The 23,334-nt window shown below is 42.3% G+C and overlaps 1 protein-coding gene across 1 annotated transcript; it reads left to right on the forward strand.

The window, feature by feature from the left end:
- Nucleotides 1-1,659: 1,659 nt before the first annotated feature.
- TBX18 (T-box transcription factor 18) lies at nucleotides 1,660-22,565 on the forward strand (the record flags this gene model as incomplete). The annotated part of the gene is made up of 8 exons (XM_080614836.1): nucleotides 1,660-2,502; nucleotides 3,281-3,464; nucleotides 4,979-5,080; nucleotides 8,021-8,192; nucleotides 14,657-14,824; nucleotides 16,044-16,108; nucleotides 19,260-19,354; nucleotides 21,841-22,565. The coding sequence occupies exons 1-8, from the start codon at nucleotides 2,235-2,237 to the stop codon at nucleotides 22,563-22,565; spliced, it is 1,779 nt and encodes a 592-aa protein (XP_080470962.1). The 5' UTR covers nucleotides 1,660-2,234.
- Nucleotides 22,566-23,334: the final 769 nt, after the last annotated feature.

Genomic DNA, 23,334 nt, shown 5'->3' on the forward strand with positions numbered 1-23,334 from the left:
TGCCGGAGCGCCCTCGGACAGATACCATCCATTTCCTTCCTTCCTTCCTCTCTCTATCGATCTCATCCCCACCGCGGCGGCGTTTAAACTCCTGCACGATCCTCTAGCTTAGCACGTTTCGATCACTCTCGCACATCTGATTTCCTTCAGGTTCAATCACGGCTGGAACAGGCAGAGCAGACAGACTTTAGACCACGGAACAGTTAATGTGTCCCAGATTTAATGTAAAGATAAACTAACTCCACAGCACTGTTCGCCGGTGACAGGCATCAGGCATTTTCTGCTCTCCTATAGATTCAGAACGACAGCCACTGCAGGGGAAGTTTTTTCATAGTGACGAATTTTTCTCAGACAAATTGCCATCTCTTCCAATGCGGACAGAGTTAGTGCTCCTCCGGCGGGTTCGCTTTTTCTTTTTCTTTTTTTTTTTTTCCTTTCTATTTTCTTTTTATTTTTTGTTATTTGGGGATTTTTTTGTTGTTTCGTTGTTTTGTGTTTTTTTCTTTTTTCTTTTTTTTTTTTTTTTCCTCTCCCTCTTCCATCAGTTATCTCTTTGTCACATACCTATATTTTACGTCTGGAAACCACATCTAAGTTTTAACCCCGATAACCTTATCTGCAGGGATAATTTATCTCTAGGGTGTATTTATTAATCAGCCACTTTCTCAGATTCTCTGACAAAACAGCTATTGAAAGTAGGGATATATTTGCATTTTAAGGATAGGTAAATTGCGCTAGTGGAAACGGTTACGTCTCTTAAATGGCAGTTATTTCCTCTTTAGATTACGATCAGAAATCTCAGCTGTGCCACTCGACAGGGACCTCCGAGGCTGTAACACAGACGGAGCACACCACCAATTTCTCTCATGTCTGTTACCCTAAACAGAGAACAGATCCCATTTCCCGAAACCGTGAAAATTGCCTCATGATTTTTTTTTGCAGAAGGAGGATTTCTATTGTTTCCTTCAACAGAGCATGTCACCCCATTTAGGTCTACGAAAAAAAAAAAGGGGGGGGGTTGAGGGGGAAGTATATAACCCAACAAAAGAAAAAAAAAAAAAAAGAAGAAAACACAACAAAAATCTCAATAGCTTTTTAATTTCTCTGGGCATGCAAAGAAAAGAATATCTGGCTCCAAATCTTTAATAGTTCTACTCACTGGAAAGATACGAAGGGATTTTCCCAGTAACTATTCTGTGCACCTGAATATGATTATTATTAAAGTTGCTGCGGGTGGATGCATCGATGTTCATACAAGGTTCGGTTTAATTCTGTTTTTATTGCCGCTTCAGCGCCTAATTGGCTGGGTTTGGAGGGAGCTATGGAAGCCACGCTGAACCCGCTCCGCAGCCGGTGCTTTCATAACGACAACACGACGAATCTTCGAGAGCAACAGCTAAACACAACTGATAATTACCGGTCCGTAACAGCAAGGAAGGCCATAACGTCATTTTGTTTTAAAGTCAGAACGGTTTCCCCGACCGAAACGCAGCGCGCCGGGAGGGCTACCCGTTCTCTCTGCGTTCTGGAGGGATCTGGGACTCCCGGCCAGCCCGGTCCCCGAGGGATGTGGGGTGTTCCCATTAACATCTGTTGCGGGGCGCATCTGCCGGGGGGCGAGGGACAGCGGAGCGCCCCCCTCTTCCCGATCGCCCGTGAGCCGCGGCGGGGGCCCCCGGGTAGGGCGGCGGGGCCGCGGCCGGAGCGGCGGGGCCGGGGCGCCGCTGATTGGGCTGCGGGCGGCGGGGCCGCGTCAGCCCCCGCCCCGCGGCTCCGCCCGGCCCCCGCGGCCGCAGTGACACTAATGAGCGAGTTCTTCCCACCGGTCTCCTGCTTGGAAGTGCTGACAGATCAAGGCAACAAATTTCAATTACAAGCCCTAATTTGTGTCCGCAGAGCGTTTGTTACCCATGTCAGTCCTGCCTGGCCCATCAGAAGGGGCAGAACGCGGAGGAGGAGGAGGAGGGGGAGAGAAGGAGCGCATCTGCAGAAAGGAGTAGATTTTTTTTTGCTCTAAAAAAACCCAACCCAAATCAACTCCCCCCCCACCAAAAAAAAAAAAAAAAAAAAAAGGCAAAACAAAACAACAACTTGGCTGATAACTCGGATTTAAAAAGAAAGGCGAGGAAAAGCCCCAGCTCCTTGCCGGCGCGGTCGGGAGGACGGGCGGGCGGCCGGGTGCGGGTGCCGGCGACCGCGGCGCGCCTGGATGCGCGGGCTATAGGGGGGCGGGCATGGCCGACAAGCGGCGGTCCTCGCCCGGCACCACCATGAGCCTCAAGGCTCACGCCTTCTCCGTGGAGGCGCTCATCGGGGCCGAGAAGCAGCAGCAGCCGCCTCCACCACCGCCGCGGCAGCCGAAGCGGAGGAAGCTGGGCGGCGAGGACGAGGCGGCGGAGGACGAAGGGGGCAGCGGTTGCTGCGCCAAGATCTCCCCGGCTGCTGCCGGCAGCAGGACCTGCGGCGACATGGAGTTGGGCTGCTCCGCCCGCGCCCCCGCCGGTGAGTGCCACCCCGCGCCCCGCCGCCCCGGCCGCCTCCTGTCCGGCTGCCGGGCGGGAGGCCCTATCCCCAGGCTCAGCGCCGGCTTTCCCGCTATTTTCTCTATCCTGCCACACGGCGTGAGCACCCGCCTCCCCACCACCGGCGCCGCCGGTTGAGCTGCCGGTGCATCCCGGGGCCCCGGGGGGGGGAGCGGGCGAGTGCCGGCGGGTGGTCTGTGCCGCAGCACGGTGAAGCAACAGCTGGGGTTTGTTGCCGAGGAAGGGGGGAAGCGCGTCTACAATGCATATATGTATACGTTGTGCAACTGTGTGTGTGTATATATGTGTATAGCGCATGTATGTATATTTAAGGCCGTAATTTACTGCACACGGGCGCGGGTGCATTTCCAGCGGCGGGGCACAAGGCCGCGGCCGCCGGCGGTCACACTAATCGCGCCCCAACGAAATGTGCTGCCGGCCTCGCACCACCGACCCGCCGTCGCCGCTTCGGGACGGCGGTGTGCCCGGCACGGCCCGGCGGAGCGCTGGGGGCTGCTTGCCGCTATACTCCTGCGTCGGGGAGCCCCTCTCGCTGCCCGGCTGGCCCGACGCGGCCGCCCTGCGCTTGGGTCGCCTCTAGTCCCGGCGCGCAAGGCCGCAGCCCAGGCCCGGGGCCGGCGCATCCCGTTGCCCGGGAGCGGTGGTGGGTCGGCGGGGTACGGCTGGTTTGAGGAAGCCCCCCGGTCGGGAGGTCCGCCTTGCCCCTGCCTCTCTCGCTTCCTCCGCTGTCTCCGCAGGCGGCTGCGAGGAGGGCTTCCCTGCGGCCTCCCCGCCCGCCTCCCCCGGCGGCTCCCCGAAGGGCTCGAGGCCCGGTTCGCCGCTGGCCGCACCGCAGGCGCCGCGGGTGGACCTGCAGGGCGCCGAGCTCTGGAAGCGCTTCCACGAGATCGGCACCGAGATGATCATCACCAAGGCGGGAAGGTAACGGGCACCCGCGGGGGCTCTCCCGGGGCGGGTGGGCACATGGAAACGGGCAGAAACCGGGGGCACCCTCGAGATTTAGGAGGTGGTAATGTTATACGGGCACCGGGAGCATTCGGCGTTCCTGGTTTCCTGTTCGTTAGGACGAGCTCTGGGAGCGCGGCGTCCTCCTGAGGGGAAACTTCCCTTTCCCAATGGATACACATGGTAAAAACCTGGGCAGCATAAAAGTATCTGAACTTATTAGAAATTACAAAAACATATTTTATTGAATCCATATGCTGCCCTTTGCGTTCTCAGAGAGGTTTTATTAATGATTGAAACGCAGTCTTAAACAGCACAAAGCAACATTTGTCTTATGAGAGTCCAGTCGGGGAATTTCTGTTTTATCTTACAGGTGCACTGATATAACAGGGAGAACTAGTTACCCGCAGTCGGGTTTGCCCGCCCCCCCCCCCCCCCCCTTGTTTAAAAATGACGGAGATGGGGTTTCTCTTTCCAGTAACGACTTTTAATTTATATGTACATTTTTATATTTTTTTTTTAGAGTAGCAGCAAATAATAAACTGGAATGGTTTTCAAGATTTATAAAATACAGAGAAATACCTCTCATTAGCTTGCAGTCAGCTCATAACTAGGTAATTTCTTGGATTTTCTTTTTTGGCTTCAGGAATTTACTTTCCTGAAAAAAGCCATGCCGAGCGTCAGCTAAGAAGCCCATTTTGATGTGAAACCCACCGCATCAGTTAATTCCTCCGTTTTCCCCGCAGAAAATCTAAACCTTGAACGTTTGTTGTTGATTTTTTTTTCCTTTCCTTTTCTTTTAAGAAATTACCTCGTAGATTCGTTTCTGCTTTCAATAAAGAAGTTTTACTATACCTTTCAAAGACTGAGTAGCTCTTGCACTTCACCTTTAGTAAGTTGCAGACAGGAAGTCCTGTCTCAATAAAGACCATATTGTTGGGTTGCAGCATGGCACGCTGCTTTTTATAACTGCATCCTTGCGAGGCTAGAATCATATCACCGTGGGTTTGGCTTTCTCGTTTGCTGCTCTAGAAATGATAACATCTCTTGCTGCTGCCACTTGAAACTTCAGTGGCAGTTTGCATTTCTGTAACTATTGGTTTGTCTGGGTGGAGATGGTGTTTGCACATCTCCAGAAATAGATTTTTAAGTAATATCTCAAACGGGCTTTAAATGAGCATACTGCTAAAGTCAAGTCTCAAACCCAAGTGATTTACTGCCTAACAATAAAGTTGAAATGATGTGGTAATAGCTGTACTCCCAAAGCGTATCCCAAAACATATGAAGCATTGTTCGAGTAAATGCACTTTAGAAATCTGTTTTGACATATCGAATGGGCCATTTCATGGCCATGTAACTATAATCGTCCAAAAGGACTCTGTAGGCTAAAAGGAAGAACGAGAAAAATCCCACCAAGCGGTTACTTTTCCTAAACAACCAGTCCCACGTCTGTTTCATATTAAAAATGACCTCTTTCTTTCCATGTTCAGGCGGATGTTTCCCGCAATGAGAGTGAAGATCTCAGGTTTAGACCCACATCAGCAATATTACATTGCTATGGATATTGTGCCAGTGGATAACAAAAGATACAGGTACGGTGAGTTTAAGGCAAAAACCATATGATGCCAGCCATAGGGAGCTTGGCTGTTGGAAGACAGCATTAACACTATATAAGTTAGCAAAAGTCATGTTTAACTCTCCTTCAGATTCCTCTTTTCATCCCAGGGCATTAAAATAAAAAATAAAATCGTACAAAGTATGCAGAACCAACTAAAATTTCTCTTACAGCTCTTTATGTGCTTGACTGATGTTGTGTATATACTATGGGCAGATGCTCAGGTGTTGGCTTTCAGAGAGTACAGTTATGGTGCGGTCAGGAAATGTTTTCATATTTTATTCGTTATCATGCCAGTGGGAGTTATTTCTAGTTAACAAATAAATGTGAAAACGCACATTTATCTAGTGCTAAACAGCATTAATAACGTTAATAGGAATTATGTCTGATCTAATGACATACAAGTTTTCTTGGTCATGTTTCAAATTGGTTATATAATTAAAAAGCTGGTTATCACTCATGTATTTTGGTTGCTTAGATTCACAAAGGGTGATGCTTCTAATTACTGTATTTTAAAGAATTAATGGCATTATTGTCTGGAGGATAATGTGAGGCGCAAAAGCATTTGCTCTTCAGATATTTAAGAGCAGGAATTATGTGCTGAAACTCTCACTGTTTCGAAGGCAGTCATGTTTCAACTCTGCTGCAGCCACTGGACCTGTAAAAATGTTTGCAGGATTGGGCCCGAAGCAGTTATTACTACGAATTGTGGATTTTTGATAGGTCTTGCATTGAGGATGCGGTCCCATGCCTCATAGGAGCCAGGAGAAGCCTGGCCAAGTACTACTTCAGTGGAGGCAGAATCAGGTCCTCACGAATTGCTGGTTTGATTGTTTCAACCCTGTACTTAGTATAATGTAGGGAAAACCGCTGTGGATTTAACTGCAGAACGAGGAATACAGCAGACTAAGACTTAAAGGTTGGTTCTGCAGGAATGCTGCCTTCTTTCCTAGGCAAACACTGCTTGATGTTTTTTGTGTGTCCTTACCTCATTGACCGCAATTTTGTCCTTTTCTTGTGTGGTGCATGAGACATTTCTTAGGACCATTTTAGGTATTGTGGCTTTCGTCAAGGTGCAGATGCCAGTGCTGAGAATGCCTGGTACATACAGTTAAAGGAGGCTTTCTGACTGCACCATGGAGAAAAAATGCTTTTTCCTTTATAACAGTGCAGCTCTAATGAGAGACCTTTTCTAGCTTTGTGTTGTACATGTATGTTTCCTTAGTAATCTAAACATGTAATTCCTAGAAGGTCTGAGCAATTCCTTGATTGTCAGAAAAAGAGAGGTAGTTATTCCAAATTGAATAAAAATGTTAACATTAAAAATTAAAACCAGGTATACTGAATATGAGTTCTTTAAACCTCACTAGATTTAAAATACAGTCATGCTGAGCTGCGCTATCTGCTTAGTATGATACGTGGTGCCCAGATAACTGAAGTAATTGAACACTAGCTGTATGAAGGGCAGTAATTTTTCAGTGGCAAACTTAAACTTCTCTAATCATGATTAGTTCCGCACCTTTAATCTTCCCACTAAATACTGATGGTTTATGTGTTTTACTTGATGCCAATTTCTGCTTTTTGCTGTGCAACCGGTTGTTTTTTAAAATATTTTTTATTTTTTACTGCTGAATGTAACTTCAGCTTTGTAACTTCAGCTATTGATGTGGCTTCACAGACTGTCTTGCAGATCTTTAAAGTTGAAAGGTACAACAGCAGTCACATGGAGCCTGGTCTTCAGCTGTCATAATGGATAGGAAGGCTGTGTGGAAATGAAGAAAATTACATGTAGATTTCTAGCAAAATCGGAACTTGTAAATATTTGGAAGATTAAACTGTGGAGCTTAAGCTGGGGGGCTAAAGCTCAAAATATTTTATGTGTATCTATGACATTATTTACTTCTGTAGGGAATGCATGTATTTTGTATAGACCCACAAATATAAAATAAATGAAAAATGTTAAATCAGTTGACTGTGTGATCTTGGGTTGTGAATTTGTCTCCAGTAGAGAATTTCACCACCATTCCACATTTTAGTTTTACAGGTCGATATAAATTGTACAGAGTGATGCATGTATTGGATCATTTTGTTTTCATTTCCAATGATGTTGTTAGTCTTCTTCTAATAAGGAACTGAATTATATGAACATATGATCTGATAAAGTCAGTCTTGTTTTTATTAAAAAATATAGCTGAAGTACTGAAATTTTACTGTACTTGAAAAAAATACCTTGAAGTTTTCAATTAGTGCTTTTTAAATTGCCCTGTTAAGTATCTGCCTTCAAAATAAGTTTTCTACCGAAGCAGGCACTATTTTTATTAGAAAATGAGTTTGTCAGCATTGGCCTAGCAAATGAAATATGGGCTGTGTTTTTTCATTTTTAAGCCTTTCTGCAGTACTATTTGAGACAATTAATATGGTCTTGCAGAAACAGCAAGAGCATAGCTTGACATAGTTTCATTATTTTTTCAATCATAATATTGTTTTGCTTCAATAGCTTTATTTATAGATTCTTCTATTAGACTCAACATGTTAAATCTCCCAAATATGGAATTACTACTCTTAGTTGATAAATGAAGGACTAGATTCTTCCCTGTTTGCTGATGGCTATTCAGAGCACAGCTGTAGCAGTGAGTGAACTGACACCAGCTTAGAGCTCAGTGTGGATCATAGTGTTAAGACTGTTACTGATATTAAGAAAACTTAAGGTCAGATCAGAGCATGGGTTTTAGCCTTACTTTTGTAGATACCAGAACTATGTCTTGAAACTAAAAAAAACCCCTAAACGACTGTCCTTTCGTGTTTTGTTAGTTGCTGTGTTCTTCCTGTATGAATAGGCCCTAAGTTATTAACACAGAATGGGTCTGCTAAATTATTTTGAGATTTGAGGTTACAGGTATTTGTTTTCTTTTTATAGGTATGTTTATCATAGCTCCAAGTGGATGGTGGCTGGTAATGCTGACTCCCCGGTACCACCTCGTGTTTATATTCACCCTGATTCACCTGCCTCCGGGGAGACGTGGATGAGACAAGTGATCAGCTTTGACAAACTGAAGCTTACCAATAATGAGCTGGATGATCAAGGGCATGTAAGTACTTTCTGTTCTGCAGTATTATATGTAGGCGCATTGCTCAGCCGTAACTCTGACATACAGCTACAGGGTGCCAGAAATAAGCTTGACTTTTCAAAGCTGTTTTGGAACTTTACCATCCAGATCTAAAATCTGCTTACTTTCTGCTCTGATAATTAACTGCTTATTAGAGCCTGCTGTTTTACTCCCCCCTCAGAAACAGAACTCCTTCTGCAAAGTAAGAGTTTACAAGGGTAAATTGCCTAATAGGAAGGGGCAGAATTGCTCTCATGTTTTCCCACCAAGTGTGTTACTTGCAACTTCTGCTTCGATCAAAAAGGACGCTTAAATTCACAAGTGGCTAGAAGAAACATTAATAGTGTGTAATAACTTCACGTGAATAAAAATACGCTTAACTATTTTCTTAGCCTAAACATTTGTGTGAAATCCCATGAGGTGTTAATAATTGCAGTCAAAAACGAACAACATGGGAGCTGGGTTCGCTCTGATAATGATTTATTACATACCTTATGAAGCAAGACCCTTTCACAGCTGAGGCTCATTACTTTGGAAAAAACTGGCGAAGATGTATGCAGTATGAGTGTTCTGTTTGCAAGTTCTAAATTGTTTAGTTATGACATTATCTAATGTGACAAAATGTGTTATGTTAATATTTCCTTTTCTGTTCAAAACTGTTGAAACATGACAGATGTAAGCCAGTATCTTTCCAGCAATCCCCAGAATAGTTTTACTCAACACCTTAGGAAATAATTAAAAAATGAGAATTGTTTTTAGTCAGACTGAAGTCTTTAATTTTGCAAAATCCTGTAATAAAGGGCAAATGTTTGCCTCCTTGCAGAAGGAGAAACAAATTCCAAGTGGTAGAGTTTTAAGACGTTGGAGGCAAGTTTTGAGACAGGATGTGGATTCCATTGTCCTTAGCGTAGCCCGATTTATTAACCAGGATGCTTTCCCCGTTGTGGAAGGGAGTGAAAGAAAATGTACCTGGCACGGAGTACAAAGATACTACATCCATTTTTCAGTGTAGTTGTAACTCTGCGACATTAAGCCATGTATTTTGTCAATATGTAGTCCAAGTTTAAGTATGAGATTTTTTTTTTTCCTCCATTTGTGTTTGCGAAGGATATTAACATGAGACTCCGGTCAAATTGTGCAGGAGCTACAGCTTCTAAGTTACAGCAGCAGGAGTAGAGGAGACCAGCTGTACTGAGCTAGCGAATTAGATAACGGGGATAAGAAGTCTCCCTTTTGTGTAATACTGTTCACAATTTTATTGTGTTCTTCCTCAAAAAACAATATGGGGGTATTCACATACCTTAAGTTCACTTTTCTTTAGGCTTGTAAGAAAGATATTTTACGCTATTTCTTTCCAGAATTATAGTTATGGAGTCTTACTTGGCAGCATCTGTTCAGCTAAAGGTTAGCAGACATAGTTCCCTTAGTTTCTCCAACATTCATTTATTTGCGACTCTTCTTGGGTGCGAGGTGTTTTCTCCGAGTCCCGAGTCTATTGTAAGGGCTTTAAAAAATGAAGCAGATGCAAATGGGTAAAATGTCACTTTTCCAAAATAGGCCAGGCCAGCTGGTTTTTGTGTTCATTGCAGAGGAAAGATATGTGGCTACTGTGGTCCACCCATACACTTGCAGTCCCAAACTGCTCTGTGATAAAATCTCAGCTATGTAGAGAATGGTATTACTGTGTTTTTTCCATCCCAGATCTTAGCTTTGTTTTCATTCTGAACTGAAACCTGTGTAGTGCACACAGCACACCATTATTTATGATGTGGGGGGATATAAATTTTCTGGTCTTTAGTTCAGTGTTTTGATTTGGAAACTAGTGATGCTAAGCCCTAGTACAGTGATTTGAGACACATTGAACTGATTCAGAGCTACAGCAGTGCCCCTCTTCCCCAGAATGGAAATTTAAGTATTAAAATAAAAGGACAAAAGAGGGAGGACTGTAAAATAATTTCATATTTCTCAAATCTTGGAAATTGCAAACATGTCATTCAAAATTACCAGAAAAGGCAAAAGCAGAAAGCAGAAAAGTGTGTCTTCCAATGGGTACATTTTTTTCTTTTAAAGCTATGGTAGTATGGAATGCTGTATTGAAAGAGCTATGTAGCCTCTGAATGCCTCTAGCAATAATGGAAAATGAATAATCATATTTTGCGATGAATATAAAAAAACCCAATTGTTTCTCAGAAGCAGGAAGGAACCATTTTTCTCAAGAGGGTACCAGGGAAGGGATGAGGGGTTAAAAGAGCAAGGGATCAAGGCTGTACCTCGAATATTAGCTTTTATATCAAGTATTCTGACTCTCCCACCCTGTATGGGTGATGGAGTGTATTTTAGATTATTAGGAAGTTGGTTTTGTCATATTCTTCTGCTTAGGCAGTGCCTCTCAGAGAAACCTCGTTGGAGTCTCTGCACTTTGCCATCACTCCTCCAGTAGGGCTTTAGCTGTTGTTCTTTGGGTGTGTTTTCTGTGCTCTCTGGATCTGGGGCCTTAACCCATGTTGAAATTGCTCCTTTATTCTTCCTGTGCTCCTCAGATGTGATAGGTTTTGCAGAATTTTTGTGTTAAAATCCCAGGGCTAGGTTTTGATCTTGCAGGCACTGAGCTAGGGAGCTCACAAGAGACCCACCGAGAGCCCTTTTACCTCTTCTATGATTCTGTTCCTGAGTACTAACTTTCAGAATCGGTGAGAGAAGTGACCCATGCTCATGGGAATGGGGACAGTATTTGCAAATAGGCATTAAGGCAGTATTTCTGTGCAGTGTTTATACTGTGATAGTAGTTCATGGCAGCCAGCTCCCCTTGCCTTGCATTGCTCCGGGATTAGCTTCTTGTGAAAGGAGATCAGCCATCTCCAAGATGACTTTTTTCTCTGCTTGAATGCTTTCTGGGCTCCTTGCTGCCTGCTGCTATTTTCATCAGTATTTTGAGTGGGAGTTTGTGACGACGTAATTTTAGAGAACTGTTCTGTGGAGAGATTTTGAAGTACATCTGCACGTAGGACACTCTCTGATACATGGGTTCCACTTGCAGGCTGAGGAGATCAAGCAAATTTTGTAAGGATATGTTTTCCTTGTGTGCGTTTGATCTCAAAAGGGAGTCCTAGGGTGAATTCCCTGCTTTGGAAAGATTGTGTGCTTATGAAGGCATTAAGACACATACTGTAGCATTTGTGTCTTTCATCTGAGTTGTGATGGTGAGGAAAAGTAAACCTGCATTTTGCAGCTGACACTGAGGAGTGAATGGTGTGGTCGCTTTTTGTGAATGCCTCTCATTCCCCTCTCATTTGCGGAGTAAGTGCTGCATTGTAAAAGCCGTCTTTCCCTCTGGCTGGTTAGAGCTGGCTGATTCTTCTGTTTCGATGCAGTTTTTAATCTGAATTTCAGCAGAGGGGAAAAGTCAATATTTTTGATGCTCTTTTCCATGCTTTTCAACTGAGTATTTTTTGATGCAATAGAACATCTTTTAACTTTTAGTGAAAATGAGTCTGTTAGCCTGTTAATTGTTCCTTGGTGGTTGGGTAGGGTTTTTTTTTTTCCTCATTTGAAAGTGGGGTGAGACTGGAAGAAGAGGCGAACTGTTACTCTGCCCAGACTTGGCTCCAAGTAGTGAGCTTTGCTTACAGTCAATGGGTAGTTATATGGTTTTGTCACAATGAAAATCTGGGAAACATCAGCATTTGCACTTGCAGTTTTTGTCTTTTATGAAGAGGGAATCTGTACTTAGCCCTACACGCTCCCCTAACTGCAGAAAGCAGGAATGTGTGGGCTTTGCAGGATTTTGGGCAAAACCAGCACTGAGGTGAAGATCACAGTGGTGGTGGGGAGATGACTGGGTAGTCCATGAGCTGCTGAGCTGCTGTAGGATTGACATCTCCCCCATGAAAGAGTACTGGACTCTTGCTTGTTCTGGCTGTGATGGTAGTGCTACGCCAGTGCCCAAGCTCATGGTGAGTTCTGAGGTCTCATCACAGCAGCATCACTGAAAAGCCATGTTTTGAAGGTGATCCCACCTTTGTGTGTCTGCAGGTACTTCGGCCACCTTTGCTCTGCCAGGCTGTTGCCTTGCTGTGCTGCCTAGCTGTGCCTTCCATTGAGTAATGATGCTGTGGTCAAAGTGCTGTAGTCAGAGTGTAATTTTACCTTTGGCAGGAGAGGTTTATTCCCCCAACAAATGTTTTGGTCTTTTCCTGTTAGGGATTTGTAGAGAGAGGCAGGCTCTTCAACTGTGAGTTGAAACTAATTCCAGTTTATGTTTGGTGTTTGGTGGGACTTGTTGGGGGTTTTCTATTGTTGGCTTTTAAGGGTAAAAGGGGAAAATTGCTGCTTCTGCAGATAAACTGTTCAATCCCATTTGTGCTGTGAAATGGGCAAGCACTATGGAATGAAAAGCTATAATCTCCTTTTCGTTAGCTTTTTCTTCACATAGCTTTTGGTGATGCTTAGAGAAATAGAGCTAAACAGTTTTGGGAGAGGGTATTGCATCTCCCTCTCCTTTTATGTCCTATCTTCATAGTGTTGCTCTTCAATTCACCAGGGCTCTACGGTTATGTATTACTTATTTAGAATTCAGAGTCCTGATAGTTAACAAAGGTCCTATTGTACAAGACATGGTACAACATCAAGAAGCAAAAAACTCTTGCTATGAATCTGCTAATCATCTAGTGGTGTGTCAGTGCAGGAAATTTCAGTGTAGCACAAAGCCAAGCCTGGTTTCTTTTAGGAGATGACAAGGATCAGTTTAGCTGTAATAGCCACCCAGATAAGGACTGGGAGGTGTTCATGTCCATGCTGTTGTGACTTCACTTGTTCTGATACATGAGCAGAGTTGTTTATAGCTGTTTGGGTTATCATTGTGTACAGTTAAGTCCGCTGTGTAGGCAAGTGGTAGTTTGCACCGCAAAGCTGATGGGGTGACATAATCCATCTGGGGCCAGAGCATGACACTCTCAGTGGCAGCCAGGCAAATGGCAAGGCACAGAATAGAGGTGAGTTTGAACAGGGGAACAGAGTTTTCCTTGATCATTTTTCCTTCTGTTGCACCAGTATATCCCCTGGTATCACTGGGTGTTCACAGGAAAACAGTGTCAGGAATGTGCTGTCCTCTCTGCATTTTCATTTTGTAGATCTTTGCCAGCAGAGAACAGAAAGGAGTGTTGTAAAAGGGAATACACATTTGCATGATAAAAATCTTGCTCTGTGCAAGATTTCAGAAACTGGGAAAAGGCTTCATATGAGAACATCCGTAGGGCACTCCCTGAGCAAATTAATTGGAGCCTGTGATGTCATTGTCAAAACCTTACTTACAGGCTAATAAACCCTGTGATTATCCAGAAACTTGGCTTACCCATACTGGGGTCATGTCACCTGGCCAGGACCAACTGTACTAAACTAGCCAAACTCTTATTTATCCAAATGAATGTAATGTCCTCTATGTCATTTGGATGAATGAACTTCCACAGTGTCTGGCATAGGGGCTCTGTCGAGTGCCTGAGTATATGCACATTCTGAGGCTACTCAAGGAGCAGGAAATTAAAAAGCTTCTCCTGAATGTTGATTAGTGGTTCCACAGGCCAGTAGCCATAGACTATTTATTTATCAAGTTACTAATTTCTCAGGCTTTCCAACAATAATAGTTGAGCTTCCAATTATTATTTTTCCTTGAAGTCTTCTATTTTAGTAGTGGTTAGCTGAAGTGGAGTAAAAGAGAGGAAACATTCCATATTTAAATCTCATTTAAAATTTCAGAGCAACACCAAGAGGTATTTTTGTGTATCATTTTATGCACTGAGAATTCGTATGCTTCTCATTTATAGTTTATTCTTAATTGAGTTTATGTATGCCTGGAAGAGTTTGTGTATTGATACTCATGGTCTGTATTATAAATCTAGGGTTATTAACACTTTAGAGTTTTGGATTTCAGTATTATTTTACTCCAAGTTTCTGCTTCTTCAGAGTGTGAGAGTCTCAGCTTGTGTTCAAAACAGGAGACATTTCCAGGATATCTCTTTGGTATATCGAGAAAAAAACTGCTTCAAGCACATCCTGAAGGTTCCAAAAACATAAAGCAAATGCTGCTGCTGTTAATACTGTTAAATCAAATCCAGGCTCCAGTGGAAAACAGTGACAAAACTTTACTAATTCCAGTGGGATCAGGACTTCACTCCTGATTTTCTTTCCTTTTGAGCCAGTCTCAATTGAGCCAGTCTCTGAATTTGGACTTCTTGAGTCGTAATTTTTAAATGCTTAGGGTTGGCAATAACATGAATGCGCAGGGATTAGACTACTGTAATAAGAACCTTCAGAGGTTAAAGAAAACATCTGACTTCCAGTAAGTGGCATGGTAAACACATACCATAACCTGTTCCAAAAAGCTATTAGTCCTGAAACAGTAGGGTGTCCTTTCTAATAAATGTTATCTTTTTCCTTTAATGACTGCATAGATTATCCTACACTCTATGCATAAATATCAGCCTCGTGTCCACGTCATCCGGAAAGACTGTGGAGATGATCTGTCACCCATCAAGCCTGTCCCTTCAGGAGAAGGCGTGAAAGCCTTCTCCTTTCCAGAGACAGTTTTCACTACTGTCACAGCATACCAAAATCAACAGGTAACTTTGACTTTCTGCTTAACACTTTACAGGCTTTTCAGAGTAGGCCAAGGAAGTAAGAGGTAAAAAGTGAGAGATGCTCACTTTTAATGTGAGATGTTCACTGAGTAAGAGAAAAGTGGATACTTTTATTATACCACCTATTAAAAAGCATTGTCTAAACACTTCTTGTGTTACAAGTAGCTTTCGCTAGTAGTATTGCAGCAGTGCCTGGAGGCTGTAGCTGAAACTTTAGGCCATGTGGGCTAGATGCTGCATTGGAAAAGTCATTCTTGTTATGGGGATTGCACAGTCTAATACATAAACATAGTTCATAGTGTCTCAATTGTAATTACAACATTGAAACACAAGGTGAAGAGCAGTCTAATTTTCAGAGGTGTTTTTTGTACCTTTAAGTGTGGATACAGGTCTGGATACAATTTTTAAAGCACTTCTGCTCGTGACTTCAGTGATTTCAAAATTCCCAGGACCTGAACAGAAAAGTTGAGGTCTAAAGAAAGCTGCAGTCATTTTCATTAGCTGCATTCAGCATTTTTTGTTAGTTGCAATTTATCTGGGTTCACACAGATTCAAAGTCAAAAGTAAACTACAGGTTGTATCACTCCAGTCTTTGCCCCTTATTACCTCTTGTTTAAGTATTAACATACATAGTGACACCTTAGTTAGTTAACTTTGTGACATCTTATTAATTCCATGGAAGTAATTGCAGCTGTATTTTAGGAAATATGCTGTTTTTACAAGGAGAACAGAACCGTGTAAATACTGAAGTATAATTATTTGGCACCTATCCCATTTATTTAAATAAATTACAAGTGTTGGGGGGGGTTGCTGGGTTTTTTTGTGGAGGGTAATAGCCTAGAGATAATATCTCTTTCAGATTTCCATCTTGATCTGTATAGAAATAAAAGTTAATATAATTTCATTGCAATTAGGCAGTGTACTCTCTTACGTGAAGAAAGACATTTGCCAGAAGATTTTTCTTAAGATTTCCAACCTCCCATTTGGTAGCATTAAATACGTATTTAGTTTCTCTGGGGATTTGCAGAAATAATGATGGAAAGGATGGCCCTTATTCTGCTGTGTTTCAGGACAACCATCTTAAACCATGCAAATGTCAAGGTGCTTCTACTCCACTGCCAGCTTAATTCTGTCAGGAAAGAAATTTTGTGTGTTACGTAGATGAATTTTCAGGTAATGATATCTCTACTCATATTCACAGATAACTCGTCTGAAGATTGATAGGAATCCATTTGCCAAAGGCTTTAGAGATTCGGGACGAAACAGGTAGGTGTTGGGGAAAGAGGTGGCCTTGTTACTGCTGCCAGAGTTGGTTTGTGAAGGCTGGTCAAGGGGAATACCTGTGTTTACAGACAAATCAGTCTGAGGACTTAGATTCCTTGAGGAAGTGCTTAAGCTTCCCGGTAGTGTTCTTTGTGGTGGGCTTCTGCTCCTACTCCTCTGACTATCTAGGTCAAGAAGGGGTTGGCACTCGGCTTGACTCATGTACTCAAGTTTCCTTTTGGTGGTAGCGACGGCATCCTGTGAAGGCTGCAAATGGAATTAATGCATACTCAGGTCTGTGATTTCAGGCTGCTTCTGAAATCTCATCTTTCTCCTGGCTGGAGAGAGAAACTGCAGATACCAGTGTCAAACTGTAAGCCCAGGTTCTCTTGCATGTAAGTGGCATTTAGTACGGATGGATGGCTTGTTGTTTTCTCTTCAAGGGGGAGAAACCAAGTCCTGTCATGCAGTAACCTTATGTTCAGTACACTTGCCTAGAAGCTGGGACACCTGTGTTCAAGTATCTCCTTAGCCTAAGAAGTTTTAAATCCATTTCCTAGGTGAATGCCTTTCCTACTAGGCTATAGCTGACCTTGAAATAAGCCTGGTTTCCACCTCTTCTGTTGCAGTTGGACTGATTAATTGCTTGCTCTGTCTTGATTCATGAATCTTTCAAAATAGCAATGGGGAATCTGAGTAGTGCAAAGTGGAGACTTGGGTCTAGTCCCTGCTGGCACCACTGATGAGCTATTTTATCCAAAGGCTGTTTAATGCAAAATACTTAAGCTTGTTATGTATTGTATGTTAAATCATTTCAGCTAAAAAAAGCATCATTTAATTGTGGTGCATATTATACCACATCATGTTTAGTGTCTACAGCTGCTATATTCATGACCTAGCTTTTCAGCGAAAGGACCAGACTGTACTGGTAGGAATGTTCAGAGAGTATCTTTTGGTAGCTGCTTTAATGATCTTCTCTTTTAGCAGAGACTGCCACATTACAGCTTGTTTTGTGCTTCCACCTGAGTTACATAAATGCTGAGACTGGACAGCAAATCAGAGTAGTTCTTTAGAAGATGAACAGTTACAGGAGGGGTAGGGTAGTTATAAAGATTTACAGGAATTCATTGTAAGTATCTTTTCAGATTGCACTCTGCATTTGCTGCTCTGTAAGGTTTTTGTTTTCTAGCAAGGATATCCAGAGAGTGTTTTTTGTTTATCTGCTAGGAATGAGTTTGGTTTGGGCATTAGAAAAAAAGCAGGATATTCCAATTGAAAGACAATGGATTAGGCGTCCAGTCCTGTAGGAAGGGACAGCCTCTGTTACACTAAAAGCATTAAGACCTTATCTAAAGCCAGTTCTGAAATATTTTACAAACACACTGGTTATGGAAGTGACTGTGCAAACTCTTGTCCATTGCAAATTGACGTTGGTTTACTGCAGCCAGTATTGCTGTTTGTTGTCTTGTATTGTCTTGTTGTTGTCTGTATTGCTGTCTCTGTGGTACTGAATAAGTGTGTTTGGGAATGCAACTCAGAGTTTTAATTGTTGAGAAGAATTAATTTTTAAATTTAAATTACAAGTTTTACTCAGTTGATTTTTATTTTATTCTATTACAAAATACTGAAATTGAATGTTAAGATTCCATTTTCTTCATTGTTCTAGCTGGTATATTTATTACCGAGGCATTTTAGTCAGCAACAAAATTGGAAAAACAGTGCTGTGGTACCATTATATCCAACTTTTTAATGTTGCTTTAATTATGGCAGATACCTTACTCAGCACTGCTGCATGCAGTAGTTCTGTTTAATTAAAAATATTCCCTTTCAGATCATTCCCGTTCAGTCCCACAGGCTATTTTACAGAAATCAGTAGCTTCACCTTTTAAAAGCATTCCCTGTGCATTTGCAAAGTGCAACAGAATTTATGTGCTGAGAATACTTTCATTCTTCAGTTAGGCCTTAAGTTTGACCCTATAAAAACTTTTACTCGGGAAAGGACCAGAAATTTTCCCTTTAAATACTTCAGGAAAAACATAACTGTTTTCTTAAATAAACTTGGCCATTTGATAGCATAAATTAGGGTGGTGATAAAATGTGGAAATTGTTCGAAGGCATCTTGTATAAATTATCGCCTTGGCTACACTCCTCCAGGAGGTAGCTTTTATCTCCACTTTAACTAGAAATGAAAATTCACCATTACTGCCGAAAATGAAGGCTATCCTTTTAGTCCAGGTTCAGCTAATAAATACTTTATAAATGTTTCCTGACATACATTTGTGATCCTGCTGGAAATGCAGTGGGGAAGAAGCAGCATCAGAACATGTTGGTAGTTTCAGATTGGGCTATTTGCGTAATTTGAGTTTACAGAGTGCTGCTGCTCAAAGGGAAGCACTTGTATTTGGTGTGTGCTTGATGCTGACGCATAACAAGCCTTTGGGCCCCAGGAGCCAAAAATAACAGCAAAATTATACCTCTGAGGTGCATTATTCATAAAATTATGTCAGAAAACAAATGAGCCTTTACCTTCAGGAAATAGAAATTCTTCTAAATACTGTCTGCCATGATTGTCTGCCCAGTTGCTTCTGTTTCTTCTCAATGCTTTTGAAAGAAAATGACAGAAAATTTTTAGATTCTAAAGGCACATAGTAATCAAGTCACAACACAGCTTTATACATGTTAGTAGCAAAAAGCTGAACACCCATGCTTGTAAGCGTGATTTTCCCACTCATTGGTAATAACTGAGAATCCTGTTTTAATAGAAGTTGTCAGTGGATCACATTTGTTCCAGGCAGAAATAGGAGATCGTCCGTCTGGCAGTTAGAGCAGTTGCTCTTAAAAAAATGTCATACTAGGAAAACATCTAACATCGTTTTAGCCAAGTCTTCCTGCTCAAACAACCCTCCCCAAAAGGCAAAAACTGTTGAAATAGAGAGCCAGACTTGAGGAATTGTAAAACTCTTTGCTGCTGCCAGCCCAGCGGCTGCAGATCACAGTGATCTCATGGATAAGGATGTAAGGCTCTTTTCTAAAAATCAAAATAATCTTCAAAATAATCTGAAATGTTACCAGTGTTTCTGAGGTAAAGTATTCAGAGACACATGACATAATACAGTTTGCTTTCATGATGCCATCATGTTTTTGTTCTAAATAGAATGGGACTGGAAGCTTTGGTAGAGTCTTATGCGTTCTGGAGACCTTCACTGAGAACACTGACCTTTGAAGATATACCTGGGATAACCAAACAAGGTAACTTTCTTCTTCATATTCTTTCAGAACAAAAATGCATTAAGATAAAGCTTTGCCCATTATGCTATACAGAACTCTAGTTAAGTGTGTCTTTTGCAGAGAAAAAGCGGCCAACCAACCCCAGTGCAGGCCATCACCTCTCATGAGTTATTTTAAGGTAGAAAACTAATGATAACTTAACAGCTGAGGCAATAAAAATACTAGGTTTTAAAGATAAATCAATCACGTGTGGAGGAGAGCTCCAGTTATTTAACAATGGAATAACTTATTCCTTAGTGTTATGCTGTGGCTAGATACACAAAGTAAAGATTATTTATAGATCACTTCTATTATACACATTCAAACTCCAATGTAGGAATTACTTGTGTGTTTAAAAGAAAAGAAAGAATGAGAGGAGAATTATCCTCTTAAGTAATAGTAGCAAATAGGAGCAAGCTTAATTGGGTTTCTTTTTTGGAAAGCTTTCTTGATTCTTAAAGACCTAAAAATTGTTCAGTAAAGTCCAACCAAACTTTAGCTGCATCCTAGAGCTTGAAAAATTGGACTTCCTCTCCATTTTGCTCTTTCCTACTCCCCAGTTTGTAACCTCTTGGTTTCCACTTTCCCCATTATACAGGTAGTGCTGTGAAAGAGGCCTGTTTGGACAGACAGAGAAGTCTCTGAACTCTTTTCTGAATTTCTTTATTTCCAAAGTACCCCAGTGCATGTAGAAAACCTCTCGGCCTTTTCCCAACTAAATCAGACGCATTATTCCTGATTCTTCACATTTTCTGCTATCGGATTTACAAACATCCTACCTTATTTCTTGATAATGTATTGCAAAGTCACTAAACATCTTCAGAGCAAAAATCTAGAAAATACAGTAATACACAGAAATCACTGTTGTCAACTTCTCCTTAGCCCACTCCTTTGAGAAATCTTTAGCACCAGTGCTTGATGTGGGCAATTACAAAGTTTTTGTGCCAAGACATAGATACACTGAATAAAGGTTGACAGGATTTTGGGCAGAGCATGGAGGTGAGACAGTCCTCATAAAAAAGGCCTGTACTGAGAAGTCAGCATCAGACCTGAAATACCTTGTCAGACTAAAAAGCAACTCCCTATGAAGTTAATCCATCTAGACCAGCTGTACTGCCCTCTTTGTATGTAGCAACGCTATTTGAGAGTAGGGGAACTGCTGCCATGAACTTCCTGCTTCCGTTTCTGCTGTTGCCTGACATTAAGGAGCTTGTTGAAGTTGCTGTTGATGTTCAGAGGATGGGAAATGGGATCCTTGCAAAATCTTTAGTCACCTATACCTTGGACAGTAGGGTGGTTTAGATAATTGCTGAAAGATCCCATTAGAAATTTGTCCTGGTTGTTAGTGCTGGAAGTGACCGTTTTCAGGTAGTAGAGGCATTGACATAGAACAGAAGAATAATAAGTATGCCTTACACCAGGATTTCTGTAATGTGGCAGTGTCTTATGGTGCTTTGAGTTTGTGGTGTCCTGTCAACAGAGCAGAGGCAGAGTTCACTAATGATGTATTTCTCTTTTCATTAGCTCAGCTATCATGAAAACCTGCTAACAGTGTGTGTCTCTTTGCAGCATCAAGCTGTTTGATTGTTAATGTGGTTCACAAAGTGGAGGGTCTTCCTTAGGTGCCTTCTGCCTCAGAGACTGTGAAAGGCCCAAATTAGTTTTCTGTGCTCGTTTTTTGGGGAGATAAAATCTCTAAGAAAAGGAAGTATTTCTTGCAGTTGGTAAAATTTCAGTCCTGAGAAAAGGCTTCACCTGTAGCAAGCAGTGTGTTTTCAGGAGCATACAGCACTGGTATTTGTCATATTCTGATTCAAGTTCTGATATTAGGAAATGAACAGTTTGCAAACGGCTTGCTGCAAACCTAAACCTCCACCTACCTGTTCAAGAAATGAAGCTGCTGTGCACAGTACTCAGCCTACACTTTTCCTGAAGTTGTTCTGAAGTTTTGTTCTCAAGTATTTTTCATCTGAAGTTGGAAGGTTTTTGTTCTGAAGTTCTACTCTGAAGTTGTGAACTTTCCTGAAGCTGTTGAACTCTGGGAGCTTGAGCTAAGGATCCTTTTCCCTACACTCCAGAGTGTAGCATGAACACAAACAACACAATATTCTTCGTCTTGAAGAAGGCTACCTGTGGTGTGACACTCAACTTGGCTACATCTTAACTGCCATACCATTCTCTTCCAGTGTCAACAAGTAATTAATATTTTGGGCAGGAGCCCTCAGTATTGAGCCATGGTTGCAAAAGTTTAACTTCTGTCCTCTTTCTTGGCCAAGTTGTTTCTTTAAAAATATGCATGTGCCATGCACCCTATCCCCTCTCACCCCTCATGTGTGTACAATATTTTTCGAATGAATGTGAGTCGTGTTTCGTGTCAAGGGTTGTTATAGAAAGCAGAGGTCTTGTTCTGTCACCTAGGAAGTGAACCTTTCCCAACATGCTTCTTACTTTGTAATGTTCTCTTCCAGGAAATGCAGGTTCCTCTACTTTGCTCCAGGGATCTGGCAGTGGAGTGCCATCTACCCACCCTCACCTTTTACCGGGTTCCCCTTGCTCATCTCCAGCCTTCCACCTCAGTCCCAACACTAGCCAGCTCTGTAGCCTTGCTCCAGCTGACTACACAGCTTGTGCCCGCTCAGGCTTGACCCTGAACAGATACAGCACTTCTTTGGCTGAAACTTACAACAGGCTCACAAACCAAACCAGTGAGACGTTTGCACCCCCGAGGACTCCCTCCTATGTTGGTGTGTCAAGTAGCACAACTGTGAATATGTCTATGAGTGGCAATGACGGGGATGCATTCAGCTGCCCACAGACTGGCTTATCTATGCAGATTTCAGGGATGTCTCCACAGCTCCAGTACATCATGCCATCCCCATCCAGCAATGCCTTTACCACTAATCAAACCCACCAAGGCTCCTACAACACGTTTAGACTGCACAGTCCCTGTGCACTCTATGGATATAACTTTTCCACATCCCCTAAACTGGCTGCCAGTCCTGAGAAAATTGTTTCTTCCCAAGGAAGTTTCTTGGGGTCCTCGCCAAGTGGAACCATGACGGATCGGCAGATGTTGCCCCCCGTGGAAGGAGTGCACTTACTTAGCAGTGGGGGGCAGCAGAATTTCTTTGACTCTAGGACCCTAGGAAGCTTAACACTCTCGTCTTCTCAAGTGTCTGCACATATGGTTTGATGAAACCTTTAAGTAAAAGTACAGTATGTTTGGTGTCTACAATGTATTTCTTTCGCAATATGAAAGGACACTCGGTGTAGCTTATAAAGTGTGTGTGTATGTATAATATGAGAGGAAGTTTCACTGAATTTTTTACTTGCTTGTGGCCAGATTATTCTCCTATTTTGAGTTACACAGAGTTTGCTGTGGTGTAGACTGCTTTAGTTTTCTGGTATAATACACTTAGTTGTATAACACGTTGGGACATATGCAACAAATTAAGTAAGACTTCCTCCCCTTTCCCCCTCCTCTGTTCTAACCCCTTTAAAGAATGAAATAACACTTGGAGTATTAAACAACACAGACAAGCCCACTTACACTTCCTAGAGTACTAGTGAGTTTCTTTTAAAACATTGACACAATGATAAGCTGATGCACCAAAGGGCATTTTACAAGCTTCTTCTCTGTTGTAAGGGATATGAAGGGTATTTGGACTTTTAAGTGTTAAGAATTAAGCATCCAGCCTAAAATAGAAGTTTAGCTAATGGATTATTTACAAAGTAAACAGAAAGATTAGCTTGCCTTCTCATGGTAGACTGTTTTCAGCTTTTCAACGGCACGGCATTCTCGCTAGGGTTTTCTTTCAGCATTAGTCTACAGTTATGATTAGGTATTTGAAGATAAATAATGCATATTCAGATAGTGGTGAATGGAGTAATTTAAACCAACAGCAGAAGAAGAGGCATTCCTTAGTACAGAATGAACTTCGGGGTGCTTAATTTTTGTCAAA

The sequence above is a fragment of the Psittacula echo genome (assembly GCF_963264785.1).
Source record: "Psittacula echo genome assembly, chromosome: 4".
NCBI lineage: Eukaryota > Metazoa > Chordata > Aves > Psittaciformes > Psittacidae > Psittacula > Psittacula echo.